This window comes from Ctenopharyngodon idella, chromosome 16 (genome assembly GCF_019924925.1).
Source record: "Ctenopharyngodon idella isolate HZGC_01 chromosome 16, HZGC01, whole genome shotgun sequence".
Classification (NCBI taxonomy): Eukaryota; Metazoa; Chordata; class Actinopteri; order Cypriniformes; family Xenocyprididae; genus Ctenopharyngodon; species Ctenopharyngodon idella.
This window is the reverse complement of record NC_067235.1, coordinates 18,986,914-19,005,200: the sequence shown is the minus strand read 5'-3', so window position 1 is coordinate 19,005,200 and position 18,287 is coordinate 18,986,914. Positions and strand designations below refer to the sequence as shown.

Genomic DNA, 18,287 nt, shown 5'->3' with positions numbered 1-18,287 from the left:
TACAACATCACCCTTTTTTATGAATTCTGAAACAAGACGTAATGGAGGTGAATTAAATGCTGTCAGTTACTGGGCAGAACTGCACATGTAGCTCTTTTTTCCTCCCCTGAGGCAGTGTTACAATAAACACCCTTGCACCATCAGATTGTCCAATATGACGTTTCCTTGAAAGCATATTATTACTGCATTCAAGTCGTAAGTAATATAGCAGCAGATACCAAAAAGTAATGTCTTTATCAGATTAGAAAGCTTGTGGATTCTGGCGCACAAGCATTAGCGAAGATGCTGCTCACATTTGGAAGAGCAAGTAAAGACCCATTTCAAGTGGTGAAAATAACACATTGCCAAAGAGCCATGGGCCATATGCATTCACATAAACTTGCATAGCCCAGCTTGAATCAGCCGCAAATAACGTCCCGCCTTGTTCCAACGCAGAAGTGACCTTCAGGCGGATTAGAATCTCATCAATCTGAATCAGAAAGTATTACGCCAAGTCCGACGACTTTTCCAGCAGCGCCTCTTTTTTCCCTCCGCTGGTGAAAGGAGAGCAAAGAGCAGAAGCTTTACCGTTAGAAGTGCCCCAGATATTATTTATGAACTGGCACTTGATAGAGTGGGTCTTCCCTACTACCACAGCATGGACCAAACTCCATCAAGCCGGGCATGAGTCACGTCTGAAAGGCCATAAATCTGGAACTGCTATGATACCACCGCCACTCCAAATCCACTTATCCATCAACCAGGCGGCCAGACGAACCTGCTCCACTGGCTGCTTGAGCTAAGGAGTTGATGAACTGCCAAACCCCTACTGTACGCAAGTCTGATAGTACTTACTGGATCAGCGGAAGACATGGTTTCACATTACCAGGCTGCAGATGACAGGTGAAATAAGGCTACAGCTACAACCTCAAGCTGTTTGGATTACTGCACGAGTTCTGTATCACTATATAACGTTATCCTCCAGAAGTATTTAAAGAAACTGTGGAACGGAATCAAACAGCGATTCCAAATAGTTTAAGCTATCAAATTTTATTGTTAATGTTCAGTTTCTGCCAACTAACTGATTTCTTTGTACTCTGCACTGAACAAGGCGGAAGACTGTTTGCGACCGCAGGTTATTTACTCGGCCCCCGTATCTGTCTTTCGTTTCCTCTTAGTGCACTTGGCACCGACAGAAACATACGGAGGCTGGTAGACCGGAGAGTCTTACGAAACTTTATTAAACAATGAGCTATTCCAAACCATTTCAGTCTCTTTATGTCTTTCCCTCCCTCTCCCTTCTCTTTCGATGTGATCCAGGAAAGGCCAGCATCTCATTTTCATTCTCTTCGTGATTCTTTCTTCTGAAGCATTTCTGAGTGGCTCTCACCGTGAAGGACCTGGTTGCTTCCATCAACCCCTGGCTCCACTTTCAGACTGCTGTTGAGAGCCCACCTCCAGGGATTTCAAAGGCAACCGTCGTTCCCACAGGGTGAAGAGGAGTTGACTCTCAGCACTGTGGTGTACCGATATGACCCGACTTCAAATTCATCCTTAAATAAGAGAATTACCTGCTATTGGTTTCAACATATCCAGACCAAATCTAAGGTCTCAGCAACGGCTTAAGATAAACATGATCAGTAACAGTCCATGAATCATTTCTAACAGTGTTCAAAATGATTAGAATAATGGTCTCATAAAGTGTCATTTCAAAGAAAGCGGTCATGTTTTCAAAATAAATTCTAAATGCAAGTCCAAATTTATGAGCATATCCAAATCTTCTGAAGCAGCGTTAGAGGAAAATTTCAGCCAAAAATTATAACTCTGTCATCATTTACTTATCCTCATGTCATGTGTTATTTTAAAGAATGTTTCAACTGTGTTTGTTTATACAGTGAAGGTCAAATGGGTGCAAAGCAACACTGGATCCCACTGACTTTCATTGTATGGAGAAAAAAAAAAAATCTTCAAAATATCTTCTTTTTGTGATCCACAGAAGAAAGGTTTCTAAAAACTATGACAAAAATGTCATTGGACCGAAATAAAGTCCGTTCAGAAAAAAAAAAAAAAAAAAATCTGTTTGACCTTTAACTACATCTTGTTCTGCACTGTAATTGCATGTAATTCTAGAGGTCAACCTCAGGAGAATTCTCATTGACCTCAATTGCTTTCACAAGCACAACCATGTTTATCCTGCTGAATTACAGGCAGAGTGAGAGTGCTGAAATTCCGTGAGTAGAAAGAAAGAAAGAAACTGAACAAATCTACAGATGGATATATGGAAGGAACAACAGATGGATAGAAGGACAGACAGACAGACTAAAATCAACAGATGGATAGATGGAAGGAACAATAGATGGATAGAAGGCTAGACAGACAGGTAGAATGAATAGACGGAACTAATGAACGACAGACAGAATGACAGATAAATAGACATGATAGAAGGAAAGACAGATGATAGATAGACTGAACGAACAAAATATAGAGGCAGACATACAGACAAAACAAACGACAGATGATAAAACAAATTACAGATGATGGAACAAACAAATAACACAGACAGACAGAAAGATAGAACAAATTACAGAGAGGTAGACAGACAGACAAACAGAGAGTGCGCGAGAGAGAGAGAGAGAGAGATGATAGAACGATCGACGGATGGATGGAACAAATGACAGACAAACAGAGAGAGACAGATGATAGAATGAATGACAGATGGAACAAATGACAGACAGACAGTGAGACAGACGGATAGATGGAACAAATGACAGACAGACAGTGAGAGAGATAGTAAGAGAGATAGAGAGATAAAAAGACAGACTGATATGAGCCAGGAAGAATTTCTCCAAATCATTGCTGTAGGTATTGGACCATAATGAGCAATGGAAGGGCTAGGAGTTCGAACATTTTTTGGACACCGCCATGGCAGAGAAACCTTGAGCAATTTTTGTTGATTCAACAATTTTGGTTAATGGGTACCACATCTATTCCACAGCCTATAATTACAACAGTTCAGTTTCCAATCTCAGCTCCGCATGCTGGGATGCCTCACAAGTCCTCACAGTAGTCGCCAATTTTCCGCCATTTTCTTGGATCGTGCCCTCATCCCATTCCACTGAACATGTTAAAAAACACAGCGTTTAGATAAGCCTTGCATTTACAGACAGGTGACCTAGATGATGTCATCCCTCCAATACCACAACCTCTTGTCACCCCGCCTGCTATACCCAGCCAGAGGGGAATGGATTGTGGGAAAATACGGTCTAGTTGCCACTGCACAATGGCTCCGTTTTCTTCCATTCCCCTCCTCAAAACGTACAGGATTTAACGGGAGGTGACTTGTTTTTGGAGATCAGGAAACGGGCAAATCCTTTTCGGGGCCATCAGAAATATCTGGGCTGAACCTAATTGTGTCAGGGTGGTTCACATGGTTCTCGCCTACACCCTTTCCACAAGTGGGCGCATCCTACCAAGCCTACCAATGCTCCCGTCAAGGAGCATTCAGCATGAAGATAAGACATGGGAAATTTATGCGTTTCACAGTGAAAACATGCCCTTGATGGCTACACTGATGGCCCGTTTTGCCACCTAATCAAGTTGATAAATCCTCAAAGAGCAAAATCCCACGGCATTTCACAGAGCGATCAAGCAAAGCTTTAAGAATCTGTCAGCCCATTTCACTTCATTTCCCAGACTTCCTGGTGCAAAAAAAAAAAAAAAAAAAAAAAAAAATGACGGCTGTCTGAGTGATCATTCACAAATGCACATTTCCTTTTAGGAGATGATGGCTGCAGCCGGTTTCTGCGAGAGACTGATGAGGTAATGAGACGTGGTTGGACAGTATTTTCCAGTGATTTTTCTGCTGAACTGAGTGTAAAAGGACCATTTCATTATATTGATGATGACAATTCAAATTTGGGTTAAATGACAGTTCATAAATAAAAAGCCCAGTTTAACAATTTTAAGCTTAAAAAAAAAAAAAAAAAAAAAAAAAAAAGGTTTACCCAGTAGATTTCACAAAAGGTATGCGTTTCTGCATAGAACTGCCTATAAATACTATACTTCACAAATGATCTCTACTTGCAGGTGTTTAGTAATGGGATATCATATTTCTCCTCATGGATTTCATTACTACAGCAGATAAAGTTCACGTAAAATGCAACACTTTGATGGGGACGTTTGCAAAAATCACATTATTGCCACACTCTTTCCCAAACGTGTTTGGCTTGGATAACAATAGGACACGGAGAAACATATTTCCCCGAGGGGAAATTTGTTTCATATCTTTTGAATGTTAACAGAGGGGCAAAGCGATATGATTACTAGATTGTGAAGAATAATGTAACCGCACTGGTTTGATGATATCCATTTTGCGCCGATCTTCTCAACTTCCCATTTACACGCCATTAAATGTGCTTGCAATTTAACCTTGATCATGGGAATAGGGAGAGTGCCTCGGTTGAAATGCACAAAAAACAAACAGAACAGACCTCTCGTTTTCAGAGGGGGAAAGACTGATGGGAGCGTTTCAGTCCAACAGTAACAGATAGTTAAATAAATATCAAATGGTAATGATATAACAAATGCAGGGACGAGAGGACGGAGGACAGGCCATTTTTTGCCCGCAAGATGAAGATAGTGATAGCTTGAAGCAATAGTTTAAAATGAAAACCCAAAAATGAAAATTCAGTCATTATTTACTCATCCATTCCAAACCCACTTGACTTTCTTTGGTGGGACACAAAAAGTGAATTTTTGAAGAATATCCTGGCCACCTATCAATGTAGCAAAACAGAATGTGGATTGGGGCTGCCAAGCTCCAAAATGATAAAAAAGCACCATAAAGTGGCCCCTAAAGTGGTTCATAGTTCTTGCTCTCCTTGGCAGGTTTAGTTCATACGAGAAGTAGCGATGTCTAATAATGTGAACAGACTTTTTTCTTTCTAGTCAGATCTTTTCAATGAATCAGTTGATAAAAACGAGTATGATTGATGTGGTTCTTGAGTTCAACTCACTTACTCAATGATCCAGTCATAATGGTTAACAGCCCAATGAAGGAGAAGATTTTCAGTGAATAACACCTTAAATCTATCATATGACTTCAGAAGATTTTGAAAAATAGTGAACAAACCAAATAGACTTAAACACTCCCCATTCATTGCAATTGCTTGCAAAAGAGTAACTGGTACATTATTAAAAGTTTCTTGCGTTCCATGGAAGAATGAAAGCCACACAGGTTGGGGACAAAATGAGGGAGAGTATGTGATGACAGAATCTTAATTATGGGTGAACTATCCCTTTAAGGGAGAAAACAAGCAGAGAGAGAGAGAGAGAGAGAGAGAGAGAGAGAGAGAGAGAGAGAGAGAGAGAGAGAGAGAGAGAGAGAGAGAGAGAGAGAGAGAGAGAGAGAGAGAGAGAGAGAGAGAGAGAGAGAGAGAGAGAGAGAGAGAGAGAGAGAGAGAGAGAGAGAGAGAGAGAGAGAGAGAGAGAGAGAGAGAGAGAGAGAGAGAGAGAGAGAGAGAGATCACTGGGGGGAAGGGGGTCCTGCCGGAGCACACATGAGAGTTTATTGACTTTGCCAGCAAAGCCTCCGTGTGTTCAAAACAGATGGACGGTGAGGTGTGGAATCTGCGCACAATATCCAAACAACAGAAGTATCTGCTTTTCATGCACACTTTGCCAGCCCAGAGAAAATGTTTAAAACATCTAAGCAAGCCCATGTGTAGAGACAGTGCAAAAAAAAAAAGTGTTTTGCATCTACAGAGAAGGGCCAAAACAAATAGGGTTATGAAAACACTTCAAAACATTTATTTTCTTGCATGGCCGCACAGTCCTTATGTAAGAATGAAGGGCAGGTACAATATGTTTTGAGGTGATGGTGGAAAGATATTGGAAAAACATGGAGCATACTTGGATTCTGTAAACCACTTCACTCAATAAATAATCAGTGAATAAAAAACAGGCTTCATGTGTTACGCCAAGGCAAGACAAATCAATAGCGAACTGGGCGAACTACATTTGGGCTTTTAAACCTAAGTGATCTTTAAATAATAAATAAGTTTAAGACTGAACCATACACTGCAAATGGACAATTTATCCAAAATTAAAAATTCTGAACCTCACCACGTGAATGACTGTCTTCCATGGAACACAAAGTAAAATGTATATGTATGTATTTATTTATTTATTTATTTTAAAGAAATTAATACTTTTATTCATCAAGAATACATTAAATTGATCAAAAGACTGGAGAATCACTAAAGACTGAAGTAATGGTTGCTGAAAATTCAGCTTTGCCATGATCACAGGAATAAATTACATTTTAAAATATTAAAACATTTTAAATTGCAATAACATTTTACAATATTACTGTTTTTACTGATGGTAAGCACAAGAGAATTTTGAATGGGAGAATTTAATTCATTATTCACTAATCCTCACCTCTAGTTGACTGCTAACTGGATCATTCTACTAGAGACCAAAACTAGTAGAAACCATTCACTCGAGAACAAAATCGATCAATTTGTGGAAGAATCATTAAGACTGTTTTTGTGAACTAACTCTCTTTAAAAAGAACATCTGACTCCAAAAACTAGAGATGCACCGAAATGAAAATTCTGGTCCGAAACCGAAACTTCAGGAAGCACTTGGCCGAAAACCGAAACCGTAAATAAATAATGAATTAATTAATCAAACTTATTTAATAATCAGCACTCAAATATTTAAAACTGAGTTGTACAAACATTTAAATTCCACATAAAGCAGTTTTTATATAATTTTTTTAATAACAGAATTGTTCTACTCCAGTTTGTTGGTGAAATATAAACATTTAAATGACAATAAACTGTAATAACTTGCTATCATGACAGATTTATTCAAACACATCGCTAAGTAAAAATATAATGAATACAGTGCATATATTTAGCAAAATGCTCTTCTCCAGAGTTTTTTTTTTTTTTTTAGATAACTAATGAGTTTATGGACACTGAATAGCTTTCTTGAGGTAAATGTAGCGTTAAGTGACATTGTATAGCCTACAAGCTGTTTTATTGCCATCTTTCCCCGGGTGATACACTGATTGAGCGATTACATGAGACAGGATTCATTTCAATTTGTTGTAATTAAATCTTTCAACATACCTTCTGATGTTCACCCACTTCATACTGTAACTAGTAAAGAGGAGAGTGGGTGATCGTTTTATGTGTGCTTGATCCGTGCTGCCGCCTAAACTGAGGTGGCTACAGTGATCGGTTACGCTGTATTAATTATAATCAATAAAATCAAGAATTTTAAAGTTGAGACTTTGCTTTATATTAAAACTAATAAAGCGCAAAGCATTTTGCGATTATTGAATGTCAGGCGTGTTACAAATGTTATCCAAGTTTATCCAAGTTGCATGCACAAAATAGACGCTGAACACAGTCAAAATGTGCTATTGGAGAAGCTCTAATTAAACATCTGTTTCAGTCACTGATTTCGGCCCTCCAAAACTTAAAATAGCTGTTTCGGACAAAAAAATTTCGGTAGCTGAAATTTCGGTGCATCCCTACCAAAAATGACTGGTTTTGTGAATAAATAAAATGTTATGCATTTGAAATGACATGAGGGTGATTAAATGAAGACTGAATTTTAATTTCTGGATGAACTATTCCTTTAGGTTATCTGAAGGTTAAAGGTAAAAAAAACCGAAGGGAAAAAAATTAGCACCCCTGAGACCTCTCTATGGAGTCTCAGGAAAAGCGATAAATCCCCTTCTTCAAAAGACAAGGCATTTATTTTTGCTGAGGTTGCCACAGCCGTGTTTAATGCAACTGAAGTCCATAAATCAATGGTCTTTGTTACCTCACACACTTGTGTGTACTGCGTTTATGTGTGTGTGATTTTAGCAGCTGAGGTCACAGAGGGGAGAAAGAGTACAAAAATGAACTTTTTAGACAGCAAGTTTCAAACACATTTTTTTTCTTACCGTATTTGTCGGGTCATCTTGTAGAATTGAGTCGTACAGCTTATTGGCATCCTCGTACCTTCAACGGAGAGATCATGTTTAAGGATAAATAACAGGAACACCGGTCATGTGAAATGAGGTTGAAGAGCTATCAAATAAAGTTCACAGTAACCAACTTTTTGTATACAGAACGGCTTGTTTCTATAGTGACACAGGCTACGTATCCAAGAAGCAGAAATAAACAGCCATTACCGTTAGAGCTCAAATAGCAAGTGTTGTGCGAGGTTTACTAGCTCCACAAAGAGTGTAATCCACAAACATGATTGCCTGCACTTTGATTTACCTCTAAACAAATCAGCCTGAACTTCCACCACAAATCAGGCATCGTTTCGAAGTGCATTTTGCTTAAAAGGCATTCCGAAGCAAGACGTATATGAGTTACAGATGCAAAAAAATAAATAAATAGATTCGACGGGCCCTTCAACCTGAACTGAGGGTTGGACAGCACCATGTGTTTGAAAAGACGTTATGAATTACGATGCTGATCTCATACAGTGTTTTCTGAAGAATGGGAGGACAATGCCAGAAGCACTTCACTTGTCATGTCGAATGAAGGATGAAAGCTTGTTTTTTTACAAGGGACAACCTGCACAGTTAACGCTAGCACAGCCAAGGCAGCCGGCCTTATGATCAAAACCTGTTTCAGCCCGCAACCAAAAACAGAAGCAGCTCTGGTTCCTATTATCATTGAGCTCCAATGCCACTCCTCTTCTCACATCCACATTAGAGTTCAATCACTCTCTGGCACATCTCAAATGGCACCAGCCGCTTTGACTTGCTCTATTTATGTAAGATTCAGCCATGTGGGAGCAGAGGGGAGAGTTTCATTTAAGCAGAGCGTCTGATGGCAATTAGACTCAAATTTGCAGTTTATTTAATCTGACCGTGCAGGCGCAATCACTCACAATTACGGAACAACCCCTGGCATAACTGATAAACACGTCGTAGATATGGTGACCAGACCGAAATCTGAAATCCTGCTGAAATTCTATACATTAACATCAATTTACGACTTTCTTAATTGTTTGCTCAAACACTGAGAGAGGGCAAAATTCTCTGGGAGAGGAAACACAGACCATAGGTACTATGTTTACAGGTCTGACCGGCCTTGTTTTCCCAACCAGGGAGACAAAAAGCGAGAGAAGGGAAAAAAAGCACAGAGGGACCCCCAGAATAATAGCGGGAGAGACCACTTCCGTCTTTGGAATTCCTCGCTCAGGCAAAAGAGCCACAGGACTACCGAGGGCTGAACCATTCTCTCTCGCTTTTCCACTTAGCAGAAGGAATGGTGGCTTGCAAAATAAACAGCCTCCCTTCCCACGCATCCTGCCACTTACGTCTCAGACCCCCCCCCTAACCCCCCACCCTTGTAGCTAATCCAAGGCCGTGGTGTTAAGATGGTGCTGCGGTGTGTGTATCTTACCTCTCCAGAGCCTCCAGCCGCATCCCTGCTAATCGCTTCACTCTGTGACTGTCTGGAAACTGCCTTTTCAGCTCCTGTAGGCAACTCTACACAAAGAACAACAACAACAACGGTGGGGTTTGACCATGCGAACATTTAACTTTTACTCCACAAATAGGTTTTCCAAACATTCTCCATGTCTGTCATAAAGAAAATCCTGTTCTCATGCTATTGGTTGAACCAATGTGGGTATCAACCAAAAACAGCTTAGTTTTTTTTTTTCTCTGCATAATAAGATAAAATATTCAAAATATATTTATACATTTTAAAATGACTCACTACTATTCAAAAGTTTGGAGTTGGTAAGGTTTTTAAAATGTTTTTGAAAGAAGTCTATTCTCAACCAGACTGAATTTATTTTATCAAAAATACAGTAAAAACTAATATTGTGAAATATTTATATATTATACTTCTGTTTTCTATTTTAAAATATTTTAAAATGTAATTTATTCCTGTGATGGCAAAGCTGAATTTTCAGCATCATTATGTCACACTGCTTAATATTTTTGTGGAAACTGTGATCATTTTTTTTTTTTTTCAGAATTCTTTGATGAATAAAGTTCCAAAGAACTGCATTTATTTATTTTTTAAATAATGTAAAAAAAAATAAATAAATAAAAAGTCACTTTTAATTAAATTAATGCATCCTTGCTGAATAAAACAATTCATTTCTTTAAAAAAAAATTGTTACTGACACCAAACTTTATATGATTTTTTTTTATTAATATATTATTTATACAGAACCTGTTTTCATAGATTGTTTTTAACTAGAACAGATTAAAAGTTTATTTTATGAACAAAAATAATTACTTCAACAGAAATACTTCAAAGATTGGTATTTCAGGAGTTGTGATCAATAAAGTAAGCCTGATGCAAAAATAATAAAGAATAATTACATTTATTTAAAAATATATATATTTTGTTTAAAGGTTATATAGACAATTCAATTTTTTTACTATTATTTTATATGTCAGGCTTTACAGGGCTAACATCAACAAAATACTGACATAACTAAACATCAGCCATGACTATTTGCTCAATATGAAATAAATTCATATATATTTTGCACCACAGCTTGAGTGACTATGCAAAGCCTGCTGGATTACAGACATATGAAAATTATACTACAACTCTCAGGGGTGATGAAATGTGGGCTTTGTACATTTTTCTCATCCACAGCATTTAAAACTTTATAGATCTACTCTAAAAAGTGTGATGTGACTAGTTTGACAAGACAATATTACAGCGAAGGTTTCTGCTAACCATAAAATGAAACAGTAACTTTCCTGTCCGTGGGTGCCATGATAAACAGGTTGGCTATACAGCTGTGAGGGAAGACGTGAAAAATTGCAAGTGACGTGGGTGAGAATTCAGAACACTGCACAGCGGGATCCCACAATTCCACACTGGCTACTATAAAAAGCAGGGGCAGGATGCTACTTTTACCAGTTCTTTCCCACTGAGATGAACAGGCCCCTGTTTTTTTTCTTTCTTTATTCTTTTTTTTTTTTTTTTTTTTTTTTTTTTTTTTTTTTCACACGCTCATGACTTGGTGAGGAATGGTTACTGTCAAATCCAATGTTTTCCTGGTTAGGATGGAAAGTTTGCTCTGTGGCGTAGCCCGGCTGACCCATCATGCTCACAGACGGTTTTTCCCGCTGTTTTCCTAGCTGCTGGTTAGAACCTCAGAAACTGGCTACTGTAAGTGTCAAGTCAACAACGATCCCTGATCACTGAAAATCATGCCTGATTTAAATTTCAAGCCAATTGTTTTTCCAAAAGCAACAGGCAAAACAGTGCATTTTCAATGGGCAAAAAACATCTTAAAGGGATAGTTCACCCAAAAATGGCAAAAACCCTCAAGCCATCCTATGTGTATATGACTATCTTCTTTCAGACGAACACAGTCGGAGATATATTTAAAAATATCCGGGCTATTCCAAGCTTTATAATGGCAGTGAATGGGGGGCATGATTTTGAAGCCAAAAAGTGCATTGGGGGGGTTAATAAAGGTCTTCTGAAGTGAAGCGATGGATAGAATAACCCCTGACCCGACGCATGACATATTGATGAACGCGGAAGCACAGAGGATAGAGCAAACAAAACACCGGTCACGAATTAGAAGTCTAAAATGAGAGATTTTAAAGAAAAATGTCGGTGGTTTTCGATATAAGAGAAGAGGAGCTTGAGTTTGTTGCACAGCCCTATTTGTTTAAATCGTGAGAGGCATCTATGCTTCCGCTACTCCTACATCCTGCGTCATACATCGTGTCACGGGTTACTCTTTTGGCGCAAGTCGACTTGCGCAGTATGCATATGGTCGTCTGCTGGAAGCTAGTTACTTTAGATCATAAAGTTTTAAACATGGATACTTTTCTTACAAAAACCCATCGCTTTACATCAGAAGCCCTTTATTAACCCCCTGGAGCTGAGTGGAGTACTTTTACGATGGATGGATGCACCTTTTTTGGCTTCAAAATCAGCCCCTCCGATTGTATTCGTCTGAAAGAAGAAAGTCATATACACCTTGGATGGCTTGAGGGTGGGTAAATCACGGGGTAATTTTCATTTTTGGGTGAATTATCCCTTTAAGCTTGATGAGCAGTGTGCCCAGTTGCATAGATGAGAGACTGCGAGAAAGTTACTTAAAGAAAACTCACCCAAGCCAGATCGTCACGACTGCAGTCCAACGCAGCGATCATCACCTGCTCGTAAATTATCCAAACTGAGCACAGGAGACAAACATAAAATGACACCATATTAGTAAGTCTATTTTTCAACATGGTAGCAAAGATGACGAATGAACATCTAACCCTTGTGAACTCCTTTCGAGCAAACTGTGACTTTCTTCTCTGTATCATTAGAAAAGACAATCTTTAGCGTCCGTCAGCGACACAGTTTGTCTTCGTAATCTCCGGGTGTGGGCGAGCTGGCAGGTCTCATGGAAACGGTCAGGAAATTCATGCCAAACAAAACGAATTCGCTGAATTTTGACAAGAAAACCTTAGCGTATTCATCAATTTTATGTATCAGTTCAGTCAAACACCGCAAAGGGTGAGCGAATTTCACCCTCTATTCGTCATGACATACGTTACGTGCTGAAATTGCGCAGCTATCGTTGTCTCGGTCCAAAAAGTGTGTCTTTACTTTGACAGATTACAGGAATTTTAAATTCCTACAATTAAATGCTTAAGTCATTTCCAAGATGGTAATGTTTAACGTTCAACTGGCAACTGTAACAAAGCGAGTGGCTTTAGCTGCTCTATTTACTATAAAGAAAACTGATTAGTGGGCTTGGCTAATAGATCCAATTAATGAAATTAATGCTCCATGACAGACAAGTGTGTTTTGACAAGCAAGCCCAAGTCTATCGGCTGAATGATTTCAAATGTGCTAATTGAGAAAGCACAATAAAATCCCACCGAACAAGAAAAAAACTGATATGCCAAAGCAAACAAACGCCTCAAGTTTTTTGAGCTGTTTTTATGATTCCAAGTCTTGCTTTGATAATTACCATCTTGTTTCACAGCCAATTTAAGAGCTGGTTTCAATAAAAACAAGCTGTGTAAAGTATTTACCCTGCTCTTTACAAACAGTATGAATCATAATCACAACAAAAAAATAAAAGTTTCAGTAAAAATTCGACATCATGCATCAATAAAACAACTCATCACATGGCAAAAGAGAGCACTCTTTCACTCATCTTTGCTTCATTCTTTCCTTAATTAGATAACAGGCCCACCTAGAAATCTGAAAAGCTTCCACCACCAAAACCATCGTTATTTTTTTTATTTTATTTTTTTTTTTGCTTGCTTGTATGAACACATGTATTGCAGTAAAAGCCTTTCTGAGGACTGTTTGGTAACTTACGGCTTGGCTCTTTCATTGTTGTTTGCTAAGGTTCCTCAAACAGCAGTGTTGTTATCTGATGAATAGCCAAAAGACGTTTAATAATAGTTATTTGAGATTACATGAGGTTTTAAAATAATAATATGGACGAAGAAAAAAAAAATGCCTAAATTTGATTTGAGTAGAAAAGAGCCCAATTTCTCCAATTGGTAAACCAAAAATTGTCAACTATAGGAGTGAGTTTTAGAGCCAGTATGAAGGATTGGATCACCTCTGAGTTAATGATTTTAGCTGAAGAGAGTCTTGGCTTTAGTGGCTATGTTTGACAACACGATTGCAGGACTTCATCTGCTTGTCTGGCTTAGAAACCCATAACTGACCAAAGCAAATAAATATTAAGCCCTCTGAAATGTTTCTCTTTCCACTTTTAACCTAATTTTAATGTCAAGAGAAAAGCTGAAAGGTCTTTTTGTTATCAGATCTTTAAGGACAAATCAAGACAGAAAGAAAAAAGAATTGGTGCTCTTCCCGCCTTCTGCAATAGTCATATTCAAGCGGTCAGATACTCAACTCTAAGACAATGCTTGTATTAAAGAAAGAAATAATTCAGTGCTCAGCAACTTCATGTTTTTTTTTTTTTCAGGTTTTCAGATACAAAAGCTATGCCAAAAAAAGCTGCTTTTGAGACAACTGAATATAAATTTGTTCAAAATACTTAAGCAAAAGCACTTAAAAAAATTTGACATTTAATGTTGAAATCTGCCATAGACTGCTTATTTTCAAAAGACTATGTTGATTATATTTCCACCACTGAACTTTTGTTACTCAGACTGTGCTAAAGACAGCAAAACTGTCTGTACTCACTTAGTGAGGTTTAAATATATTGTTTTATTTATAAAAAAAAAAAAAAAAAAAAAAGTTTTTAGTGGCAGTAGTTTAAAGAGTGAATTTAGAGGCAACTTCTCAGAGTGTTTTATCTCACATTTTAAAGAGTACACCCTTTCCAAGTAGTTGCACTCTAAATTCATCCTCTTTAAATCACTGCCGCAACTGCCATCAAAGCATAGCTTTTGTAACAAAATCAGTGCCTTTAATAAATTTCAAGACAATTACTGTCAAACTTCAGATCGCCTGCTGTGGGTAATGTTCCTATTAACTGTCTAATGGGAATATAACCTCAATGTTTTGTTAGGACTATGATGGTTCCATGCAATAAAAAGTTATAGTTATTCAGCCTATTTATTTATTAAATATCTGTCAGTTATCCTATTGAAGGGTTGCGCTTAGTATATGTGCATACGAAACACATCTGATCGGTGTCAGGCAGAAATCACCCTAAACCGGTCCAATTATAAACGCCATTAACTTTAAGAGCTGTATAATGCTACAGAGACTGAAGGTTCTTCATTATTTATTACTTCTTATAAGTTTGCTTTTGTTTACTGTAATTGTATGTACTTACTGTCATCTCCAAGTTTAGACGCGTGCTCATTTATCAGCTCTTCACCAACATCCACGATCTGCTCACTGTTCCTGTAATTCTCTTCTCTCCACTTACGGAGTTTGTCACGCATCTCTGAAATTCAATAAAGAAACACATTAGGCCTTGGCTGAAACTTTATCACCAATTTATTTCATCATCCATCAATTATTTATTGTGAGTATAACTTGTACTTTATTCATCTTCCTACTTTTAAAAAAAAAAAAAATCATTATACTGATATGTTTCCTGCCTACTATACTTTGTATAACTTAATCAACACAAAAAACTTTTTAGAACAGTTTATATAAGAATAAAACACCCTGATAATGACATCAGATTGTCAGATTCTGATAATGGTGTCAAAACAGCCACAAAAAATAAATAAATAAATAAATTAAAAAATTGCAATAAAAATTAATTACGCATCTAACTTAAAATAAAAGCACAAAGAACATACAGTGGGGGATAAAGGTCTAAGAACACTAATGAAAATACTTCTATTTCAGAATTATAATTGATTTATTTTTATTCTCAATAGAAATTAAATTATCAGTAAAACCATATGAGTGAAATTACATTGTCTTAGTATTTGATATCCACTAGTATTTGTTTTTCTTTAATAATAGCATGCATTATTTAAGAAATCAAGTTGTGGGACATGTTTTATCTTGTGTATAAAGAGCCAGACATATATAATATCATATCAGTTGTTAATAATGTCAGTGTTCATCTAAATCTGTATTATTGCACTGAATTAGGATGTCAGATTTATGGCAACAAAAGATTTATTTGATAAAAACAACGGGAGATGATTATAGTCAAGACAACTGATTCATTCTTTATTATCGGACTGTAGATGACCAATATGACATGCAGGTACACCGCTTATATTTCAACATGATAATTTCTATAAAAAACAATATGATAGTTAGATACAGATTGCAACCTAAACACCGTAACATATTATATGAACGTATAATTATGTCTTTCTAGAATACAGATTTTGTTACTAAGCTGTACAGAAGCTAACAGGCTACCTAGATCGCCTGCTGTTGTCTTTAATGAAAAGCACAAAACAATAAGGCATTTAGTTCGCAAACCTTTACAAAATGTGTAACTTGGGTAACGGCTGAATGACTACAGATAAATACTGAATCAACTAATAACAGCTGTTAACGAAAACAAAGTCATTTACCTTCCCAAGAAACATCGTAGAGCTCCGATATAGACGACATGTTTTCCTAGCTCCACCTTCTGTGAGCTGATTGGTGGATGACAGTGACGTAAGAGTTAACGCCATGAGAAGGGTCAATAAAGGGCAAAGGCCAAATCCAGACAGTTTTTTTTTCTTTTTTTTCATTCAAACAATACAAAAACGGACCTTACAGTTTTTCCTTACATAGAAAAGAGCAGCAGCAAGAACAGTTAAAAAAAATACGAATTAAAAAAAAAAGACATTAATTACTATTAAAAGAAAGATAATGGGGGAAAATAGACAGCTTGAAGGATATATATTTTACTTTAAAACAAAATCTGCCAAAAATCAATGGCAATGAAATAATTAATAATTATAAATAATTTATTCATTATTTTTAATGATTTAAAATTAAATATTTTAAATAATTTTAATATGAATAATAAATCATATATAATAATATCAATAATTATAACTAATTCTGTAACTGATAACTGTTCTATGCACTAAACTAAATTGGATTTGGTTTTATCTATCTTTGGAGTAAATTCATAAGCTTAGAGAGTCTTCGTAGCATTTCTAAAGGTTATTGTGGCTTTATATGCTGTCTATTTTCTTTCTCTATGTGCTCAATTGGTCTCTTAGGAGCTGTGGATCTGGCTCAGTGTGTGCGTTTACTTTGCTGTGTCTACCACACAGTGCACTCACCAAGTGGACTCAGCACATGCTTGTTTATAGCAGCACAACCAAAACTCAATGTCGTTCCTATTGTGGCTGCTTGTGCATTGTAGAAGCTAAACCAAGGTTTTTGTTTTCTAAAAGACACTGTTAGCTTATAAAAGGGCATCTAGAAAATGTCATCCTCTCTGCAAAAAACACTTGTGCGGTTCATTGTGCTCTGAGTGACTTGTGGATTTATAATTTCCAAGTCTCCTAAATGGCAGTCACTTGATATGTGGATAATGTTTTTTGCTGGAAAGCTATAACAACCACATTAAAACAAGCCAGCGCTAGCTGATGTGTTGGGAAGTTACTAAAAGGCAATGCTTCTAACTTACACTACCGTTCAAAAGTTTGGAGTCAGTAAGATTAAGAAAGAAAGTGAGAAGTGAGAAATTATTTTTTTGTTTCAGCAAGGACACATTAAACAATAGATTTCTATATCAAATAAATGCTTTTCTTTTGAATTTCTATTCATCAAAGAATCCTGAAAAAGACTTATCTCAGTTTTCACAAAAAATATTAAACAGTACAACTGGTTTTTAACATTGATAATAATAATTAACGTTTCTTGAGCAGCAAATCAGCATATTAGAATGATTTCTGAAGGATCATGCGACACTGAAGACTAGAGTAATGGCTGCAGATAATTTAGTTTTTCCATCACGGGAATACATTAGCCTACATTTCTTTGCCATAAAAGACATAAATTACATTGTTTTAAATTGTATTAATACTGTTTTTACTGTATTTTTGATCAAAGAAAAGCAGCCTTCACTGTAAAAAAAAAATATTTTCATGATTTGTTATCAGAGCATTTTTTTCTTTTGTCAAATCAACTTTAATAATAATTAATGTCGTTCAGATAACATAATATTTTGAGTTTCTGTTGATTAAATAAATTGCCTTCATTGTTTTAACTCAAATTTTTAATTTCAGTGAACTCAAAATTTTAAGGCAACCAGGTAACTTATTTTTTTAAAGGGTTAGTTCACCCAAAAATGAAAATTCTGTCACTAATTACTTACCCTCATATCGTTCTACACCCGTAAGACCTTCGTTCATCTTCGGAACACAAATTAAGGTATTTTTGATAAAATCTGATGGCTCAGTGAGGCCTCCATTGACATCAAGATAATTAATACTTTCAAATGCCCAGAAAGGTACTAAAGACATATTTAAAACAGGTCATGTGACTACAGTGGTTCAACCTTAATGTTATGGAGCTACGAGAATACTTTTGTGCACCAAAAAAAAAAAAAAACGACTTTATTCAACAATATCTAGTGATGGGCGATTTCAAAACACTGCTTCATGAAGCTTTGAAGCTTTACGAATCTTTTGTTTCGAATCAGTGGTTCGGAGCGTGTATCAAACTGCCAAAGTCATGTGAACCATTGACATTTGAAACATTTCGAAACACTTATGATGTAACGAAGCCTCGTTTACTGAAATCACGTGACTTTGGCAGTTTGATACACGCTCCGAACCACTTCGAAACAAAAGATTAATAAAGCTTCGAAGCTTCATGAAGCAGTGTTTTGAAATTGCCCATCAATAGATATTGTTGAATAAAGTCGTTATTTTGACTTTT

General features: G+C 36.8%; 1 protein-coding gene across 1 annotated transcript in view; it reads right to left on the bottom strand.

Annotated features, from left to right (window-relative positions):
- emc2 (ER membrane protein complex subunit 2) overlaps positions 1-16,045 on the bottom strand; it is a 32,131-nt gene extending 16,086 nt beyond the window's left edge. Inside the window, exons 1-5 of the mRNA XM_051865536.1 lie at positions 15,974-16,045; positions 14,758-14,871; positions 12,107-12,171; positions 9,408-9,493; positions 7,946-8,003 (exon numbers count right to left, since the gene is read on the bottom strand). Coding sequence (XP_051721496.1) covers positions 7,946-8,003; positions 9,408-9,493; positions 12,107-12,171; positions 14,758-14,871; positions 15,974-16,013 — 363 coding nt within the window. The 5' untranslated portion in view covers positions 16,014-16,045. The remainder of the gene's footprint in view (positions 1-7,945; positions 8,004-9,407; positions 9,494-12,106; positions 12,172-14,757; positions 14,872-15,973) is intronic.
- Positions 16,046-18,287: the final 2,242 nt, after the last annotated feature.